Source organism: Oenanthe melanoleuca, chromosome 9 (assembly GCF_029582105.1).
Source record: "Oenanthe melanoleuca isolate GR-GAL-2019-014 chromosome 9, OMel1.0, whole genome shotgun sequence".
Lineage (NCBI taxonomy): Eukaryota > Metazoa > Chordata > Aves > Passeriformes > Muscicapidae > Oenanthe > Oenanthe melanoleuca.
The window spans coordinates 13,864,659-13,886,649 of NC_079343.1; the positions used below are offsets into that span (position 1 = coordinate 13,864,659).

A 21,991-nucleotide genomic window follows, 5' to 3' on the forward strand; every position below is an offset into this window, starting at 1 on the left:
GATTATTTTTTCAGCCTCCTCCAAGCTGGAATTTCCAGTGTTGCTGATTTTTGCAGGTTGGGAGCCCCGCCCTGGGTGTCCCTGGTGTGCCAGTGTCACTTCACGAGCTGACACCAACACCTGGTGCTGAGCTGCTGCTCCCAGGGGGCTGCTCCAGCACCTGGCACACACTGTCATCTCCTTTTATCTCTGTTTCATCTCTAGATTGCTGGGCTGGGATTGAAAAGGGGGCAGGAACGGATCAAGGGGAAAATCAAAAATGCCAAGTTTTGGTGCAGAGTGTGGCTTGTCAGGAGGAGCAGCCACGTGATGATGATGAGAGAGGGGAAGGGGAACTGGAATTTGGGGTCTTTGTGTGTCCAGAGCTGAGGGAAAGGGAGTTGGGAATTGATGGGTGCCCCCCATGGATAATGGCTGCTGCAGGAATCAATTCCTGGCTTTTTATTAAAGCTGCTGTAATTAATAATCACTTCCTTAAATTTCACCCTGCTTTGTGCCTGCCCATCCCCTCCTGTCCCTTTGTATTCCAGACTTGCCTCTTTTGCTTCCCTGAAGAGCCCCTGATCCCAAAGTGCAGGCTGGGAAATCTGGGAATGCTCCCCTGGAGAGGAGAAGGATCCAGGGAGAGCTCAGAGACCTGCCAGGACCTGAGGGGGCTCCAGGGGAGCTGGGGAGGGACTGGGGACAGGGATGGAGGGACAGGACACAGGGAATGAATTCCCACTGCCACAGGCAGGGATGGGTGGGATTTTGGGAATTAGGAATTCCCAGATTTGCTGTGGCTGCCTCTGGATCCCTGGAGTGCCCAAGGTTGGACATTGGGATTTGGAGCAGCCTGTGGGAGGTGTCCCTGCCATGGCAGGGGTGGGAATTAAATGGTCTTTAAGTTTTTTCCCACCCAAACCATCCCATGAATCTTTAAAAATATCAAAGTATATTTGAAGCTGATATTTGAGTGATTTTATTTTAGCAATCACAGCTTGGTGTCATTAAAGTTTTACTGTTCTACAAGTGAAACAGAAAAATTCATGATCTCCCGAACAGAGAAATTTATAATTTATTTTTACAAATTCAAAGTCTTGAAATAGTCTTCAAATTTCAAGATGGGAAAGAAATGAGATTTCTGTACTTCATTAATGTTGTGTGTTTCCCTGTCATCTCCATGGCATTTATTTGTGCTAAAGGAGAAGTCACTTAAGGGAATGGGGTTGTAAAAACCATCATGGAATTGGTTATTGGACTTCAGTCAGTTGAAACACAAATTTATAGCTGTGAATTGAAAAGCTGTTTCTAAAGGGCAAATAAACAGGGGTGTATGGGAAATAAACAGGGGCTTATGGGGAAAATAGGGGTGTGTGGGGAAAATAAACATGGATATATGGGAAATAAACAGGTGTATATGGGGAAAATTAATAGGGATGTATGGGGAAAATGAACATGGATTTCTAGGAAATAAACAGGGATGTGTAGGGAAAATGAACATGGATATATGGGAAATAAACAGGGATGTATGGAGAAAATGAACATGGATTTCTGGGAAATAAACAGGGATGTATGGAGAAAATGAACATGGATGTATGGGAAATAAACAGGGATGTATGGGAAAAATAAATGGGGTGTATGAGGAAAAGAAATATGGGTGTATGGGGAATAAATAGGGGTGTATGGGGAAAATAAACAGGGGTATATGGGGAAGATAAATAGGGGTGTATGGGAAATAAACAGGGGTATATGGGGAAGATAAATAGGGGTGTATGGGGAAAATAAACAGGGGTATATGGGGAAGATAAATAGGGGTGTATGGGAAATAAACAGGGGTGTATGGGGAATATAAATAGGGGATGTATGGGAAATAAATTGGGGCATATGAGGAAAATAAATAGGGGTGTATGGGGAAAAATAAATATGGATTTATGGGGAAACAGAATTCACATTTCTGGTGGCATCAACCCAAGACAGGTCAGCACACACTGCCAGGGGAGGAAGGAGCACTGGGCACCTGCCAGCAGCACCTTTTGAAGTGACAACACAAAGTGATCCCTGGAAAAGCTGGACCAATTCTCCCCCTGTGTCCATTGCTCAATCCCATTTTCCTGACATTTCTCTGCTGTTGGATCCAGCAGCAAAATCAGGAATTCTTGCCCTGCCTGTGTGGACAGATTGCTGTGCTGTGGGATCCCCACTGGTGAGCCTGCACCCCCAGCACAGAGGTTATTTGGAATGGGGCTGTGGAAAAGACAGGAGCAGGCAGTAATTGCCTTTAGGATCAGAGCACAAAGCATTACCTTGGATTTTACAAGGCCAGCGAGCAACAAAAGAGCAGTAATTTATGAGCTCAGCGTAAAAGAAGAGCATAATTGCATTAAAAATTAATGCTAATGAACACTAAAATGGGGAAGGTGGTTATGATGAAAGTTTGGATTCATCTTCCCCGGGTTGAATGATGGCTGGTGCCTTGATTAATGGCTTAATTTCTATCAATTAGCGGGGAGAAATCTCCACTGAGACAAGGGTAAATTGAGCATTGAATTACAGCCCTGGCCCTGTGTGCCCAGGAAGGAGCAGGGCAGTGACAAACCTGGGCTGGCCACAGATCCAGAAAATTTACTGAGCCGGGGCTGTCCCCACCCCTCTGCTGGCTGGGCTCAAAAGCACCCCAAAAACCCCCAAAAAAACACCAAAAAACACCAAAACCCCCCAAAAAACTCCAAAAAACCCCCCAAAAAAGCCCCCAAAATACCCCCAAAAACCCCAAAAATACCTCAAAAAACCCCCAAAAATACCCCAAAAAACTCCAAAAAAATACCCCAAAAAACCCCCAAAAGTACCCCCCAAAAGCCCCAAAAATACCCCAAAAAACTCCAAAAAATACCCCAAAAAAGCCCCAAAAATAACTCCAAAAAGCCCCAAAACTACCCCAAAAAGGGGGTGCAGGAGCAAGCAGGGCTGTGAGGAGGGCAGTGCTGAAGGAGACCTGCAGGCAGAAATTTCAGCTTCTTAAATTCCAAGTTCTTAAATTCAGAGTTCTTTAAACTGTGTTTTCTTCAGTTTAAGGTTCTTAAATTCACAACTCGCTTGCTGAACTTTCCCCTCCTGTTTTCTGCTGTGGTTTATTCCTAATTTCCCAGGTTTTTTAGTGTCCAGACTTGTTTAAAATCCTATAAAAATGAGGTTATTATCACTATAATGTATAAAAAAGTGCAAACTTAGGTACTCTCTGTAGTATTCTCTCCAGTAGGTACCACAGTGTTCACAAAATGTGATTTTTTAATACATTTTAATGGTAACCTCACTTTGACAGGATTTTAAAACAAGCCTGGAGAAAGTTTTTCTCATTAATTTGCATTTTTCAGCTGTAAATCCTGTGTAAATAATTACAGGGGTACTCCCAGCTTGCTCATTTACTAAATTTAATTGTATTTTTCAAGTGCTGGCAGTGGAGTTGGGAGCAGAGAAATGAACAGGCAAAGATTTCTCTGCCCAGTTTCTGGTTTTGGAGTTTGAAAAGTTCCTTCCCTGGAAATGCCAACAGATGGGAAAGAGTGAGGAGCTCAGGAATGGGAAATGGGAATGGGGAACATTGTCCTGGATCCCGAAATCTGGGATGGGTCCTGGAAGGGATGGATGGATGATGGATGGATGATGGGTGGATGGATGGATGGATGGATGGATGATGGATGGATGGATGGATGGATGATGGATGATGGATGGATAGATGATGGATGGATGGATGATGGATGGATGATGGATGGATGGATGGATGGATGATGGATGGATGATGGATGGATGATGGATGGATGATGGATGGATGGATGGATGGATGGATGATGGATGGATGATGGATGATGGATGGTGGATGGATGGATGATGGATGGATGATGGATGGATGGATGATGGATGATGGATGGTGGATGGATGGATGATGGATGATGGATGGATGATGGATGGATGGATAGATGATGGATGATGGATGATGGATGATGGATGATGGATGGATGATGGATGGATGGATGGATAGATGATGGATGGATGGATGATGGATGGATGGATGGATAGATGATGGATGGATGGATGGATGATGGATGGATGATGGATGGATGGATGATGGATGGATGATGGATGGATGGATGATGGATGGATGGATAGATGATGGATGGATGGATGATGGATGGATGGATGGATGGATGATGGATGGATGATGGATGGATGGATGATGGATGGATGGATGATGGATGGATGATGGATGGATGATGGATGGATGGATGATGGAGGATGGATGGATGATGGATGGATGGATGGTGGATGATGGATGGATGGATGATGGATGGATGATGGATGGATGATGGATGGATGGATGATGGATGGATGGATGATGGATGGATGATGGATGGATGGATGGATGATGGATGGATGGATGATGGATGGATGGATGGGTCCTGGCAGGATGGATAGATGGGTCCTGGCAGGGATAGATGGGTGGGTCCTGGCAGGATGGATGGGTGGGTCCTGGCAGGATGGATGGGTGGGTCCTGGCAGGATGGATAGATGGGTCCTGGCAGGATGGATGGGTGGGTCCTGGCAGGATGGATGGGTGGGTCCTGGCAGGATGGATGGGTTCTGGCAGGATGGATAGATGGGTCCTGGCAGGATGGATAGGTGGGTCCTGGCAGGGATGGATGGGTGGGTCCTGGCAGGGATAGATGGGTCCTGGCAGGATGGATGGGTGGGTCCTGGCAGGATGGATGGGTGGGTCCTGGCAGGATGGATGGGTGGGTCCTGGCAGGGATAGATGGGTTCTGGCAGGATGGATAGATGGGTCCTGGCAGGATGGGTGGGTCCTGGCAGGATGGATAGATGGGTTCTAGCAGGATGGATAGATGGGTCCTGGCAGGATGGATGGGTCCTGGCAGGATGGATAGATGGGTCCTGGCAGGATGGATGGATGGGTCCTGGCAGGATGGATGGATGGGTCCTGGCAGGGTGCTGCGCTCGCAGCATCCTCGGGCTCGGCCCCGCGGCTCCAGCGCTGATGAGTGAGGCGGTGCCTCCCTCTAACGGCGGGATCAGCTGCGGGAGATCCCGGGAAATCTCCCGGGAAATGTCCCGGGACAGCCCCGCTCCCGCTGGGCAGGGCAGCGGGGCCGGGAGTGCCGGGAATGCCGAGCCCAGAGTGCGGGACTGGGAATTCCTGGGCTGATTCCCTCGGTTTGCTCCGGTGTTTGGGAGGTCTCACCTCTGGAGCGGCTGCTGGGGCTCCAGGGAGGATTTCCAGGGGAGATTCCCAGGAATGATCCCCAGGGAGTTTTTCTAGGGAGGATCTCCAGGGAGGATTTCCAGGGATGATCTCTAGGGTTGGTCTTTCAGGGAGATTTTCCAGGGGGATCTCCAGGGAAGATTTCTAGGAGGGATCTCCAGGGATAATTTCCAGGGATGATCTCCAGAGATGATTTCCAGGGAGGATTTCTAGGGATTATCTCCAGGGTTGATCTTTCAGGGAAGTTTTCCAGGGGGAATCTCCAAGGAAGATTTCCAGGAATGATCCCCAGGGATGATCTCCAGGGATTTTTTCTAGAGAGGATCTCCAGGGAGGTTTTCTAGGGATGATTTCCAGGGATGGTTTCCAGGGATCATCCGCAGGGATGGTTTTCCAGGGATGATCTCCAGGGTTGGTATTTCAGGGAAGATTTCCAGGGGTGATTTCCAGGAATGATCCCTAGGGATGATTTCCAGGGGTGATTTCCAGGGTTGGTATTTCAGGGAAGATTTCCAGGGGTGATTTCCAGGGATGGTTTTTCAGGGATGATTTCTAGGGATGATCTCCAGGGATGGTTTTTCAGGGAGGATTTCCAGGGATGATCTCCAGGAAGGATTTCCAGGCAGCTCCCAGTGGAATTCCAGCCCTGGGGCTGGGAAGGGGATCAGGACCCTGTGGGATCAGGTTTGGGACAGCTGATCCTCCCAGACAGAAAGGGTTTGAGGCAGGAGCATTCCCTGAAAACCAGAGCTCCATTTTTTCCAGATTTTTCCTCCTTTTCCCTTCTGCTTAGTGCAGGATCCAGGATTTCCCACAGCTTTTTGTGTCATCACTTCAAGTTATCCAGGGAAAACTTGGTTTTTCTTTCATTTGTCAGTTTGTGCAGCTTGAGTCAAACTGGGATCAATTAAAAACCATGGGATGTGTGAAAACCCAGTTCTGTTGGAAAACACACAGCTGGATAAAAATATCACTTCCAATAGCCCCAAATAAAATGGGATCAAAGGGGAAATATTTTCTGCTGTAGCTGTTTGTTTAGTCTGGGATCTGGGGGTGTTTCTTTTAATCCTCAACTCAAAAGAGCAAGAAAAAATAGCAGCTTTTTTCTGTATTTCAAAGGTTTTTGTGTAAAATGTGTTATATTTTAAAATTAAATTAACCCCTTAAATCTAATTAGTAAAATAGGAAAAAAACCAGATTCTGGGGAATATTTGAGGTTTATTGTCATTGCTTTGATTCTGGAGTTAGGCCTGCTTGAAAAAATCTCTTTAAGTTCATGTTCATGGTCAGGATTATGGATAAGCAATGAATCCATAAAAATTTGCACTCAAAGATTATCCAAGAAATATTTAAAACATGTTTTTGCTTAATGGATCATTCACAAGATGTTATTGGTCATTTAATGCTTCTATTTCAGTGATTTTAAAACTCTTAGAGGAATAAATTTTGTCTTTAAGAAAAAAAAAAAAAAAAGAGAATATTTTGGGCTGAGCTCACAGGGAAGTTTTTTTTTCACCTGATTTGTAGAATCATAGAATTTTCTGGTTTTACTTTTAGCTGATTCTCTGCTGTTTCTAATTATTGTGTGTGTAGGGTTTCAGAAGAAGTTCTCAGGTGACATTCCAGATTATTGCTGATAAATTCCACAGGAATTTCCAGCTCAATGGATGGAAATAGAGAATTTGGATTATCCCTGCAGGATGTGATGATCCCAGTTAAACTGGGAAGCTCCCCCTGCCAAGGTGACAGGGCTGGAAATTGTTCCTGCTGCTGGAATCACCTTTTTATTAAACCCAGCTCTAATCCAAGATTTAGTTCCTTGTTTCCCACCCTGACAGGGTAAAAGGACTCACCATGCACTGAGTTAGTATTGATTTTTTTTTTATTATTTTTTTTTTTTGTCTGAAGCCTCGGAGCTTTCTGACTCCATTATTTTTGATTTTCCTATGAAATACAAATCCCTGGCCCTGACAGCTGACAAACAACAGCTGGAAGTCGTTTTATCTCCCAATAATGTGTTTGTCAGACCCCCCTGCACTAATGGGCTCCATTTCCCTCCTAATGTCACTGATGTCATTGGCAGCACTGAGGCATTTCTGCCCTTTCCTGATTTGTCATTCCCATCACTCTGTGCAGGATCTGGGTGGGATTCTGTGGGTTTGAAATCTGCTTCTCCTGCCTTTCCATCCCTTTCTTCTTTAATCAGGATCCCTTATTTACCCTCAGACCAGGTTTATCCAAACCCTCAGTGAATTCTGATTTCCTCTCCCCAGCAGGCATTGGGGTATTTGATTTATCCCAAAAAATCCTTGGCAATCTGTTTTAAGGATTGCAGCACCGAGGCAGCAGGACTTGCAAACACAAGTTTAAATGTAGAAAATTCCTTTTTTTTTTCCTTCCAAATCCCCCCCAAAAAATTGATGGACTTTGCTGTGGTGCAGCTCTTGTCAGATTAGAATTATGGAATGGTTTGGGATGGAAGGACCTTAAATCCCACCCAGGGGCAGGGCAGGGACACTGCCAGGGATCCACAGCAAATCTGGGAATTCCTGAATCCCAAAATCCCATCCAGCCCTGCCCTTCTCCATTCCCTGTGTCCTGTCCCTCCATCCCTGTCCCCAGTCCCTCCCCAGCTCTCCTGGAGCCCTTTAGGTCCTGGAAGATCTCTGAGCTCTCCTGGAGCCCTTTAGGTCCTGGCAGGTGTCCCTGGATCCTTCCCCTCTCCATTTACCCCACAAATCCTCAGGGAGCATTGGGAATGTTCCCACCTTCCCTGGTGTTATTTTTACTCAGTTTTCCCTTGTCAAAGAACATTTGGGGCATTTTTGTGTCCCAAAATCCCCTCCAGGCGTGGCTGGGGCAGGTCCTGGCTGGAGGATTTCACTAATCCCATAAAAAAATCCCATAAATAAATCTTATAAATAAATCCCATCAATCAATCCCATCAATCAATCCCATAAATGAATAAATAAACCCTGTCACTGTCCCCTGCCCTGTGCAGACCAGGCCACCCTCCTGGACCAGGTGAGGAGAGTGAAGGAAATCGAGGCCATCGAGAGCGACGCCTTCGTGCCGCAGAGCTTCCGCTCCAGCAAGGAGGGAAAAAAGGTAAAACTTCATCTCCAAAAAGGGAAATTTCATCTCCAAAAAGGTAAAATTTAATCTCCAAAAAGGTAAAATTCCATCTCCAAAAAGGGAAAATTCCATCTCCAAAAAGGTAAAACTTCATCTCCAAAAAGGGAAATTTCACCTCCAAAAAGGGAAAATTCCATCTCCAAAAAGGTAAAACTTCATCTCCAAAAAGGGAAATTTCACCTCCAAAAAGGTAAAACTTCATCTCCAAAAAGGGAAATTTCACCTCCAAAAAGGGAAAATTTAATCTCCAAAAATGTAAAATTTCACCTCCAAAAATGTAAAATTTAACTCCGAAAAGGGAAATTTTCATCTCCAAAAAGGGAAAACTTCATCTCCAAAAAGGGAAAATTCCACCTCCAAAAAGGGAAAACTTCATCTCCAAAAAGGTAAAATTTCATCTCCAAAAAGGGAAAACTTCATCTCCAAAAAGGGAAATTTCACCTCCAAAAAGGGAAAACTTCATCTCCAAAAAGGGAAAACTTCATCTCCAAAAAGGGAAAACTTCATCTCCAAAAAGGTAAAATTTCATCTCCAAAAAGGGAAAACTTCATCTCCAAAAAGGGAAATTTCACCTCCAAAAAGGGAAAACTTCATCTCCAAAAAGGGAAAACTTCATCTCCAAAAAGGGAAAATTCCATCTCCAAAAAGGGAAATTTCACCTCCAAAAAGGGAAATTTTCATCTCCAAAAAGGGAAATTTCACCTCCAAAAAGGGAAAATTCCATCTCCAAAAAGGGAAATTTCACCTCCAAAAAGGGAAAATTTCATCTCCAAAAAGGGAAAACTTCAGCTCCAAAAAGGGAAAGCTTCATCTCCAAAAAGGGAAATTTTCATTTAAAAAAAAGGATATTTTCATTTACAAAAAGGTAAAATTTCATCTCCAAAAAGGTAAAATTTCATCTCCAAAAAGGTAAAATTTCACCTCCAAAAAGGAAAATTTCATTTAAAAAAAAGGGAAATTTTCATCTCCAAAAAGGTAAAACTTCATCTCCAAAAAGGTAAAATTCCATCTCCAAAAAGGGAAAATTCCATCTCCAAAAAGGGAAAACTTCATGTCCAAAAATGTAAAATTTAATCTCCAAAAAGGGAAAACTTCATCTCCAAAAAGGTAAAACTTCATTTCCAAAAAGGGAAAACTTCATTTTAAAAAAAGGGAAATTTTCATCTCCAAAAAGGGAAAACTTCATCTCCAAAAAGGTAAAACTTCATTTCCAAAAAGGGAAAACTTCATCTCCAAAAAGGTAAAATTTCATCTCCAAAAAGGTAAAATTTCATCTCCAAAAAGGAAACTGTTCATTTCCAAAAAGGGACATTTTCATTAAAAAAAAATAAAAAAGGATATTTTAATTTCCAAAAAGGTACATTTTCATTTCCAAAAGGGACATTTCATTTAAAAAAAAAAAAAAAAAAAAAAAAAAAAAGGTGCATTTTCCTTTCAAAAATGGACATTTTGATTTAAAAAAAAAAAGGATATTTTCATTTCAAAAAAGGTACATTTTCATTTCAAAAAGTGACATTTTCCTCCCAAAAAGTGACATTTCCATCCCCTTCTTGCTGCACTATCCCCTCACAGGCAGGTGGGGGCTGCACTGTTGAGGATTTTCCATCTCTGGACGAGCTCTGCCCACCTTAAATCCACTGAATTCCCACCAGGGGCTCCCTGATGGGCTCAGGGAATTTAAATGGGGCAGAATTTAAGGAAATCACTCCCAGACTTTTTTTTAGGAGAAGAATTAAAATCCCAAAGTAATCAGATATTGACTTTGTAATTAGAGTGGAGATGATTCTGTATTTATTCCCTGGCAAGAAGCAGTTTGGTTTTTAATCAGCTTTCCAGAAACCCAGCAGGACACATCCACGTCCCAGAATTTCCCTGAATTTTGGCCACCAGCTCTTGCAGGGCTTGGGATTTTTTTTTTTTTTTTTTTTTTAATTTTGTTTTTTTTTTTTTTGTCAATTCATATCCTTTGTCCTGCTGAGGATGCTGAGAAATCTTTCCATGAGCATCCTTTCAAGGATGGGTTATAATATTTTTTATTTTAAGTTTTGTTTGGCCACATTTGGGAGTTTTTGGGGATGAAACCCATCCAGTTTTGTGTGTTTGTTCCTTTTCCAGTCAGCAGAAGCTGCTGAGCTCCAGCAGGAGCCTGTGAATGTGGGAGCAGGAACCACTGAGGCAGAAAAGGAGAAAGAGCCTCCAGCTGCCAACATCCCCACTGCCATCAAATACCAGGATGACAATTCCTTAGCACATCCAAATGTGAGTGTTTATCCATTTTTTAATTATTTTTTTTAGCCAGAATGGATCCCATCTTTAGCTTGAGAGCAGAGCTGTGTGACCCCCCAGTGCTGCTCCTCACCAAATCCCTGCTCTGGGACACAGCAGAACAATCCCTCAGGGAGCTCACCAGGAGTTTGGGAGTTATAAATTAATTTTATAGCAAAAAATATAATTATTGTTAGAATTAACAGTGGGGGATTAATGTTGTAATCACTGGGGAATGGTGTAATCACTGGGGAATTGAAGAGAAATAAAAATTCAGGACAAATTGGTTTCTGTAATTTGAAACCTGGTGGAAAACTCAGAACTTGTCCATTTTGCCAACTTGCCAAGTTTTGAACATGGGACAGACTTGAGATAATTTAAAATCCTTGTGGCTAAACTTGAGCAAATCCCTTTGGGAGAGCTTGAGTTGGAAATAAAAGGATTTTTAAGAATTAGCAAGTTAAAGATGCCTTGCAGTGAAGAACTGAGTGTGAGTTCTGCAGAATGCACAGAGAGCAGAGACCAGGACCTGCCCATGAATTCACTGAGCTTTGCCTTTCCCGTCATTATCATCTTTAAGACCCTCCCAAGCCAAATTATTTCAGGACTCCCTGAAAAGTCTCAGCTTTTATGGCTGGTTTTGGATGCCCTTTGCCTGTAGCCCCTGACTTTGCTGCGGGCTCTGGGGCAGCGGTGGCTGCTGCAGGAGGGTCCCAGGGCTGACTGTCCCTTTGTCCCCGCAGCTGTTCCTGGAGAAGGCGGAGGCAGAGGAGAGGTGGTTCCAGAGGCTGCTGGCGCTGCGCCAGGAGAGGCTGATGGGGAGCCCCGTGGCCTGAGGCTCCAGCCCCTCCCCAGCCCCTCCCCAGGCCATTCCTGCTCTTTTTGGGCTCTTCTTGTCTCCCAGGGATTTGGATGAGCAGGGCAGGTAGGGAGGGGTTCAGCTGGATAACCAGGAGTGTTCTGTCCTGTATCCATTCCTGGAAAACCAGAAATGTCCTGTCCTGTTCCACCTGGATAACCAGGAATGTCCTGTCCTGGTTCTCCTGAATAACCAGGAGTGTTCTATCCTGTTCCACCTGGATAACCAGAGATTTCTGTCCTGGTTCTCCTGAATAACCAGAGATTTCTGCCCTGTTCCACCTGAATAAACAGGAATGTCCTGTCTTGTTCTACCTGAAAAACCAGAAATATTCTGTCCTGTTCCACCTGGATAATCAGGAATTTCCTGTCCTGTTCCACCTGGATAATCAGGAATTTCCTGTCCTGTTCCACCTGGATAACCAGGAATGTCCTGCCCTGGTTCCCCTGAATAACCAGAGATTTCTGCCCTGTTCCACCTGGATAATCAGAAATGTTCTATCCTGTTCCACCATTCCTGTATCCATTCCTGGATAACCAGAAATGTTCTGCCCTGTTCCACCTGGATAACCAGGAATGTTCTATCCTGTATCCATTCCTGGATATCCATGGATGTTCTATCCTGAGTCCATTCCTGGATATCCATGGCTGTCCTGCCCTGTTCCACCTTTCCTGTGTCCATTCCTGGATATCCATGGATGTTTTATCCTGTATCCATTCCTGGATATCCATGGATGTTCTATCCTGAGTCCATTCCTGGGTATCCATGGATGTTCTATCCTGTATCCATTCCTGGATATCCATGGATGTTCTATCCTGTATCCATTCCTGGATATCCATGGATGTTCTATCCTGTATCCATTCATGCATATCCATGGATGTTTTATCCTGTGTCCATTCCTGGATATCCATGGATGTTTTATCCTGAGTCCATTCCTGGATATCCATGGATGTTTTATCCTGTGCCCATTCCTGGATATCCATGGATGGTCTATCCTGTGTCCATTCCTGGATATCCATGGATGTTCTATCCTGTGTCCATTCCTGGGTATCCATGGATGTTCTATCCTGTGCCCATTCCTGGATATCCATGGATGGTCTATCCTGTGTCCATTCCTGGATATCCATGGATGTTCTATCCTATATCCATTCCTGGATATCCATGGATGTTCTATCCTGTGTCCATTCCTGGATATCCATGGATGTTCTATCCTGTGCCCATTCCTGGGTATCCATGGATGTTCTATCCTGTGCCCATTCCTGGATATCCATGGATGTTCTATCCTGTGTCCATTCCTGGGTATCCATGGATGGTCTATCCTGTGTCCATTCCTGGATATCCATGGATGTTCTATCCTATATCCATTCCTGGATATCCATGGATGTTCTATCCTGTGTCCATTCCTGGATATCCATGGATGTTCTATCCTGTGCCCATTCCTGGATATCCATGGATGTTCTATCCTGTGTCCATTCCTGGATATCCATGGATGTTCTATCCTGTGTCCATTCCTGGATATCCATGGATGTTTTATCCTGTGTCCATTCCTGGATATCCATGGATGTTTTATCCTGTATCCATTCCTGGGTATCCATGGATGTTCTATCCTGTGTCCATTCCTGGATATCCATGGATGTTCTATCCTGTGTCCATTCCTGGATATCCATGGATGTTCTATCCTGTGTCCATTCCTGGGTATCCATGGATGGTCTATCCTGTGTCCATTCCTGGATATCCATGGCTGTCCTGCCCTGGTTCTCTCCAGGCTCAGTGCTGCAGATGGACAGGGCAGCACAGCCAGGGGCATTTCCTTTTTTTTTTTTTTTTTTTTTTTTTTTTATTTTTGGAGGGAATTCCTCAGGTGCAGAACACCTGGCAGCCCATGAAACATCACTGAATCCCTCCTAATCCAAAATATTGTATAGAGCCAGGTGGGGGCTGGGAGATGAATGGGAAACTGAGGCTCAGGGCTGGGACAGCCAGGGGTGAGTTACCAAATTATGGAATTCTCTCACAGCTGGCTCTGGGCTGTGGCTGTTCCCAGTTCCCTTTGGTCAGGTGGGACTTCCAAATAACGAAAATTTAGTCTGAACATCTGAATTTAGCCTGGATAAACTTCCACAGAAATCTGCCCATCATCCATCTCAGTGCAGGAAATCAAGCAAATCAAATCAGTTGAATGCAGAAGTATTTCTGCAGCAGCTGGAGGGAATTGTCACATCAGGAGAGAGAACTGAGCCCCACCTCTGGCTGTGCCTCCATCAGCATCCCCTGGGGATGGTTTTTTGGGATGGTTTCTCCTGGTTCTCAGGTCTGTGGTGATAAAAAAGTGGAGGCTGACTCTGGAAATGGACTTTGGTTGTTTTATTTTTTGTTTTAGATCCCAGATATAAAAGGCAAATGTATTGAATTTGCATTCTGACACATTTTTACTTCCTTTATGAAGTGTTACTTTGACTTTATGCTGCATCAAAATATTCCAAGACCTTGTCTGCAGGAAAAAGTGGGAAAAAATTTGTTTCCCTTGTTTCATTTCAGCATTTTCAGATGGTAAATATTTGTCATTGCTGTGTTTTCTAATCACCTTTTATGTTTTTTTCTTAGAAAATAAAATCTGTTTGATGTCCATGGAATGTCCAGGTGTAAATTCCTCTTTTCACACATTGTGTTGGATAATTTTGGTGATTTTATTGGATGTGAAGTGATTCCTTTTATTTGCAGCCCTGTAGAATGTTAGAAAATTTTACAATATGCTGTGAGTAGATTTAAGGTACAGTTTGTTTATTTATTATTTATTGTTTATTAATCAGCATCTAAATTTGCTGGACTAGAGTTGGGAGCAAGAACTGGAAAGAAAATGAAAATAACATTTAGATAATCCCAGCTGAATGGAAAATATACTGAAATTTTCCAAACACCCCAGAAAACGTGGAGCAAACCAGGATAAAGTTGATTTTTATAGTTCCAGTAGCAGCTGCATGATCAGAATATCCATCAACCCCTCAGGATTCTGCACTTTTCTTGGAATAATAACTTGGGAATTGCCTCAGATTCCAAACTTTGCTGTTCCTTGAGCAGCATCCTGGCATCACTTATTCATTTGATCAATTTTCAATTATTAGAGGAGTTGGAATAGCAGGAATGGGACAGGGGAGGAGGCAGCAGCAGAATCAGCTCTGCTCTGTGTGACCCTGGGGTTTGGAAGTTGATTTTGGAATTTTTACCCTGCTCTGTGAGACCCTGGGGGGTTTGGAAGTTGATTTTGGAATTTTTACCCTGCTCTGTGAGACCCTGGGGGTTTGGAAGTTGATTTTGGAATTTTTATCATTGGACACATTAGAAAGGGATTGTGTCCAAGGCAATGTGCCCTCCACCATTCCATGAGGAATTCCATTCCTCCTTTTTCCCTCACCTCATCAGGCAGGTCCAGATGAATTCATTAATTAATGTCAGCACCTGGCCATAAACCCCATCAATGTGTAAAATCATCCCCACCAGCCCTGCTGGCTCCAGCCCACACTTCTGATCCAATAATCCCACTCCTCCTAATCTCCTAAATCTTAACCTGTGACAATAATCCTGTGATTTTCAGCTCTGATGTTCTCACATTTTAGGACTCTTTCCTACAGAAAGTTCATCCTTTTTTTTGTATTTTCCACTTTGCTGCTGGAATTGTTTTATCTTGCTCTGTGAGACCCTGGGGGTTTGGAAGTTGCTGCTGGAATTTTTACAAGGGAAGAAGCAGCTGGGTGAGTTTTCCCTGGAAAAACCAGGATTTCAGCTGTGCTTTGCAGCCTGCAGTGCTGTGGCTTTGTCACTCAGCACTCTGATGCACAGATTTCCAAACTGCCTGGAGTGCAGGAGGGGGACAAAGTGTAACTGGAGCTTTTCTGCCTGCTGGGAATCAGCAGAGCCCTTTCCCCAGGAATTCCAGCAGCAAACCCATCCCTGAGGCTGCAGAGCAGCCTCCATTCCCATCAAACAGGGGATGGTCCCTGCACTCTGCTGTGGGCCTGCCAGGAGCTGGGGCTGGTTTTTCAGTGATTTTTGTACAATATTTTGCAAGATTTTGCTGCTGCAGTGGTGCTGTCACAGGGAACTCTCCCAGCCAGGAGATCAAGTGTTGCTCCTGCTGCTGCAGTCACTCCAGCAGGGCAGCACTGGCTGATCCCAAAGCTCTGTCCCTGCAGGAACCCAAAACCAGCCCCTCCTCATGGTGGCAGTTTCCATTTGTCAGGTTACAGGCAGGGAGTTATTTATAGTGGGGATCCTTGAACTCCAGAAACCTTTGGGAGCTGGAACTGGGGCTGAACCCAGGGCTGGGAGACTCCTCAGTGATACAAAACCCTAAAACCACAATTAACCAGCACTGAAAATGGAAATGAAAATGGAAAACCTTTCCATGATTCTCTGGGTCTGTGGATTTAATAGCATTTTTTATAAATTCTTGTAGTCTTTATTTCAGGCCTTGTACAAATTCCTGAACTGGGCAACTGGGACTTGGAGAGATATTTAAATCAAATATTAATTTCCATGTTCTTACACATCTCCCTCCAGTCCTTGCTTTTATCTGACATTTACCAAGAATTTATCATCAAGTGCCTTGGCAGAAGCTGATGCCACCTGTGGAACAGCACAGCCCAAAATGACAGAAAATGCACTTCAGCCCCTGGGAATGGCAGAGCAGCCCTGAGCCCACCTGGAAAGGAGCCCTGCAGGGAGGAACTGAGGACACCCAACTCTGCCATCCATGGGAAATGGAAATAGGAGCTGCTGGGATGGAGCCTCTCAGGTTTCCTTCAGCTGTGCTCCTGACATTGCTGGGCAGAGAACAGAGCAGGGCCCCCAGGTGCTCCCATTTTGCCCAAAATTGTTGGAAAACCCCTATTTTTACTAAATCTGCTGTTTCTCACTAGCTGGGTAAGCAGAGTTAAATGTTTAGAAGTTTGGGGCTGCAAGAAATGTAATTAAGAAGTAATTGTGTAATAAAAGCTGGGTTTGTTTTTTTTTTTTTCTCAAGTGAGCAGTGAAACCTCTCCTGGCTGATGAGAAGTGACAATTAATCCCTGCCCTCCTGTGAAATCAGCCAGAACCTGAGCTGGTAACTCGATGTTGTGATAACTTGTGCACTGAGTACACTCAGTTTGTCCAGGGCTAATTGGAACATGGAATTAATGAGATCTGCTGAAGGAGCAGGAGGCATTTTTAGCTGCAGCCTGAGGCAGGAGAGCCTTTGGAACAAACAGCTTGGCCTGAACTGGGACAGGTTTTGAACAGGGGCTGGAAGTGCCTTCACCTGGTGCCAGTCCCAGGAAAACTTGGATTTGGATCCCCATGGAAAAGGGCTCCTGGAGCCCTAAATAAACCAAGCAGCTCCTGCTGCCCAGGTCAGATTTTTTTTCAATTTTTTATTTTAATCTGATTTTCCAGCTTGAGGCTGTGCCAAACCTGGGCTCAGTTTTGATCACCTTCACCATTAACCTGAGACAGATTTTCCCTGGGCAAAACCTCCAAAATGCCCCAAAAATCCCAAATTTCTGCTGCTGTCTCTCTCCAGCTTTGGAGAGGAATCTGTGCCTTCCCACAGGTGTTGCTGTGCTGCTGAAGGAGGCACCAAAATCCAGGTGGGTTTTCCCTCCTCACCCCCTGCTGGAGCTGAGGCTGGAGCAGGAATTTTTTTTTTCTCCTCCCTTCCAGAGGCACAGAGAAGTTTCCAGGATTTCAGGAATAACTCTTGTCATCCCACAGATCTTCAAGCACCTTCAGTGGGTATTTTTGGGGGGTTTTTTTTTTGGGTTTTTTTTGTGGTTTTTTACTTTACTTTATTGTAATTTTTGGTATTTTTTGGTGACTTGGGAATGAGCTGCAGCTTCCAAAGGTTTATCCATCACCAGCTGCTGCCCATGATGGCAGCAGAGCCCATTTCAATAAATCTCAGTTTGGATCAAATCCTGGAGTCAGGGATGGAGCTCCCATTGAGCCAGCTCTTGGTCACAATGGTTTTAAAGAATATTTCTGTGCCTCAGTTTTCACTCTGCTAAACAAAACCAAGAGGAGAAGATAAAGGTCACAAAATCAGGGCTGATTAAAGGAAATGCTGGAAATTCAAGTCAGGAATTCATTAAAGCCCAAACCTTGGGAATTCTCCAATGGAACATTGCTGTAGAGATGATTTGAAAAGCAACATCCCAAAAAAATTCAAAGGGTTTTAAAAACCCCCAAAGTTTGTTCTGGCTGCTTTGGGCATGGGTTGGGATGGCAGTGATGTGCCAGGCTCTGTGTCACACCAGCTCTTGGGGACACTCTGGCAGTTCCTCACCAAAACCCAGCCTGGGTAAATCCCAAAGGAAACATCCCAGCTGATCCAGTTCCTGGTATTTTGAGCTCAGATTGGTGTTTCACATTGGGATTTCTCACCAATTCCCAGCTCCTTCAAAGAAACACAGCAAAAAATCCAATTTTCCCACTTTGCTGAGATGTTCTGGACACAGAAATCTCAGAACACCCAAAACAACCCCAGGATTGCTCTCAGAGGGCATTTGCTGCCCTGCCAGCATTAATTATTAGCTCATCCCTAATTGATAATCTCTAATTTGGGTGGGCTGGAGGAAGCTGGCCTGCAGGGAGCTATAAAAGGAAAATCAGCAGCAGCCTGCAGGAGTTGGTGACAGCTCTATTTATAGCCCAGCCCAGGCCCCAAAATGTGTTTCTTCCCCTTTTTTGGTGCTGCAAGTTCAGGGTTAGGAGTTCCTCCTGCAGCCTCTGAGTGACTCCTTTTATCAGCTGCAGACACACAAGGGTAATTTTTAGGGATATTCCCTAATTATACACAGAGAGAGGACATGGGGAGGTTTTCTGTCACAAGTTGTTGGGTGGGAATGGAAAAAGTTGAATAATAGTAAAAAGAAATGGAATTTTTTCCTCGGGAAAGGAGGAATTGTCTTTCCCTGGTTTGCACCTTATATAAAATAGGGTTCAGTTTATCCAGGTAAGGCTGGCAGCAGAATTCTGAGCAGGTATTTGCTATTTCATCAACAAAACCACCTCTGCCCAACAGCTGGCTCTGATTGCTCCATCTCCCTCATTAGGGTAATTAATTACCCAACTTTTCAACCTTGTCAGACCCAACATCTTCAGAGGAGACTCAGAAGATTCAGATTGGAGTTCAACAGGAAAATCTGCTGATAATGAGCTAAGGAGAATTCATTCTTTCTTTTCTCTTGGTTTCTTTGTGTGTACAAACCAGGTATTTCCTTTGAAATTCACTGTTTAATTTCCATCTGTATTTGTGTTTAAAAGGAGAGAACCTTGTTCTCTTGTTGTTTAATTAATTAATTCATTAATTGAAATCTGGCCAGCAGCATTGTGCTCATGCTCAGGAAGGGTTCTGGCTCCAGTTCTCCCAGCCCAGTTTGGCACTTTGCCCATTCAAACACACGTGCAGGAATGCAATTTTCACCTCCAAGTGTTAAAGCATCCCTGCTGCTTCCAAGTAATCCTTGGAGAGGAGTTGGAGTGGGTGATTTCCCAGAAAGGCAGAAATATTCCAGTGTCTTTTAGCAGCTGCACCAATGTTTCCCCCAGATTTTAGTGTGTTTTATATAAAAAGTTGATCACAATCAGAGACTTTTTCAGTACCACCAGAATGGATTTTTACTCTGGAGGGAACAGAAAACACAAATCCAAAGGGAAATGGCTGTGGAAATAAAAAGTCTCAGTTCAGAGAACTCAGGGGTTGGAAGGAAATGTTTGGGGCAGGAACCTGAACAGGGATCTTTGGAATGGAGAGAGAACAAGGGAATTACAAATACCAACAAAACATCAATGTGGCAAAATGACCTTTTGTTCTGGCTCAATGTGCTCAACAAAGCTCTGAAGTCTGGAGCAGATTTAAATAGTCCTATCACCAAAATGAATAAGAATTAAGAAGGTAAATTAATTCCTAAGGGAAATCACTGTAGATCTCATTAGCTCAGGAACAAGATACCTTAAAACTTTTAATTAAAGATAATATTTACTGCAAATGAATAAGAGTTGGCAGGTTTCAGCAGAAGCCATAATCTCATTTATGCAAAGTTTTCTTCTATTAAGGCAGACATCATTAATCTCATTGGAGATGCCCTCCAGCCTGGCAGAGCTGCAGCACGAGGAGTTCCTTCCAGAACTCTTTTCATCTGCACAAAGGAGCTGCAGCTGCACAGCCCCAGCCCTGGAGAAGGGCTGAGCAATTAAAGAGATCCCTGTGCAAACACAGCCCTGCATCCCTGGCACCCAGCATCCCATAATGAGCTCCTGCCAACAGCTGCCACAGGAGCAGGAGCTGCAGCCCTCATCCCTGGGTTCCTGCACAGCATCCAAAAAATGGGAGAGGAGCAGGAACTGCAGCCCTCACTCCTCAAATCTGCACAGGATCCAAAAAAAAAAAAAAAAAATTGGAAAAGGAACAAGCACTGACACCTCATCCCTGGGTTCCTGCACAGGATCAAAAAAATGGGAGAGGAACAAGCACTGCAGCCCTCACTCCTTAGATCCTGCACAGGATCCAGGAAAAATGGAAAAGGAACAACCACTGACATCTCATCCCTGGGTTTCTACACAAGATCCAGGAAAATGGGAAAGTGTAAAATCACTGCAGCCCTCATCCCTCAGATCCTGCTCAGGATCCAGGAAAATGGAAAGTGAAAAACCAGTGCAGCCCTCACTCCTCAAATCCTGCACAGGATCAAAAAGAAAAAGAAAAAAAAAAAATTGGGAAAGGAACAAGTACTGACATCTCATCCCTGGGTTCCTGCACAGGAGCCAGGAAAATGGGAAATGAAAAATCACTGCAGCCCTCATCCCTCAGATCCTGCACAGGATTCAGGAAAAATGGAAAGGAAAAAACCATTGCAGCTCTCATCCCTCAGATCCTGAACAGGATCAAAAAAAATGAGAAAGCAACAAGCACTGCAGCCCTCACTCCTTAAATCCCACACAGGATCCAGGAAAAATGAAAAAGTGGAAAACCATTGCAGCCTTCATCCCTGGGTTCCTGCACAGGATCAAAAAAAAAAGGGAAAGGAACAACCACTGGCATCTCATCCCTCAGATCCTGCTCAGGATCCAAAAAAATGGGAAAGTGAGAAATCATTGCAGCCCTCATCCTGCACAGGATCCAGCTGCTCTGGCTGGCAGATTTCATCCTTGGGCACAAAATGCTCCAGGGAAGTGTGGGTGATGTGGGGAAGTTCTGCATCCCTGTCCCAGGGTTAGAAATCATTTTTTTTACAGGGAATCACAGAATGGTTTGGGACTCATTCCCTGAGTCCTGTCCCTCCTTAGATTCCCTAAAGAAAACCTGCCTGGGATGTTTCCAGGGCAGCCAGGAGAGGAGACCCCTGATCCATCAGGATCCATCATCTCCACGGTGGTTTGGCCCAGGGTGGAGAAGAGACATCCAAGAGGAACAAACTGAGGCTGCAGCTTTGTGCAGATCCCAGTAATCAGGTGAGCATTGATTCTGCTCTCAGCTGCTGGAATTCCCTCAGATCCCTGGAATGTTTCTGGGGAGTGACTCCAGCTCTGCCTCTGCTGGGCTGTGCACAACCAGATCTCCTGCTTGGGATGGGTTTTATTGCTCACACACAGAATATCACCAATATTTGAGTAATCTCAACCTCTGCACTGCACTTAAAAGATTTTAGAACTGTTTAAAACTGCTCTGAAGGTAAAGTCTATTCACACTAAAAACACAAGCAGTGTGTTTAGTGTAGTGATTAAATCATTTACAGTGGTCATTTATTAATTACTTGTCAATATTCTGATGAGCAGAGATGCTCTGGTTGGTTTTAGGGCAGCCATTCCAGGCTGGAATGTTCACTTGGCACAAACCAGCCAGGTGGATTTTCTTTAACACAATTCCTGTATCAAACAGAAAATCCTGCCAATTCTCCTGCTCCTGAAACATCATCTTCCCAAAATGTTCCATGAGATAAAGGCTGGGAAAGATCTCCCAAATCTATGATTTTACTGAAACCTCCCTCTGATGATTATTCCAAACGTTTGCTGGGGGTTTTCCCATTATTTGCTTCTTCCTGCTAAAATGAAGAGTTCTTTTTTCCTTTTCCCAACCCAGAGCAGGCCAGGGAAGCTGCCACAGAGTCTTGGGAAGGGGATGTGCCCTGGAATCCTGATCCTGCAGCTGGAGCATCCCTGTCCTTCTCCATCCCTGTCCCTGCTCCATCCCTGTCCCTGTTCCCTGTCCCTGCTCCATCCCTGTCCCTGTTCCCTGTCCCTGCTCCATCCCTGTCCCATCCCTGTCCCTGTTCCCTGTCCCTGCTCCATCCCTGTCCCTGTTCCCTGTTCCTGCTCCATCCCTGTCCCTGTTCCCTGTCCCTGTTCCCTGTCCCATCCCTGTCCCTTTTCCATCCCTGTCCCTGTTCCATCCCTGTCCCATCCCTGTCCCTGTTCCCTGTCCCTGTTCCCTGTCCCTTCCCTGT

General features: G+C 44.5%; 2 protein-coding genes across 2 annotated transcripts in view; both read left to right on the forward strand.

Annotated features, from left to right (window-relative positions):
• Positions 1 to 14,146, forward strand: part of RSRC1 (arginine and serine rich coiled-coil 1) — a 103,491-nt gene extending 89,345 nt beyond the window's left edge. The window contains exons 9-11 of the mRNA XM_056499134.1: positions 8,256 to 8,362; positions 10,505 to 10,648; positions 11,398 to 14,146. Coding sequence (XP_056355109.1) covers positions 8,256 to 8,362; positions 10,505 to 10,648; positions 11,398 to 11,490 — 344 coding nt within the window. The 3' untranslated portion in view covers positions 11,491 to 14,146. The remainder of the gene's footprint in view (positions 1 to 8,255; positions 8,363 to 10,504; positions 10,649 to 11,397) is intronic.
• The window catches only part of GFM1 (G elongation factor mitochondrial 1), a 151,698-nt gene that overhangs the window by 96,262 nt on the left and 33,445 nt on the right, over positions 1 to 21,991 (forward strand). The window lies entirely within an intron of this gene.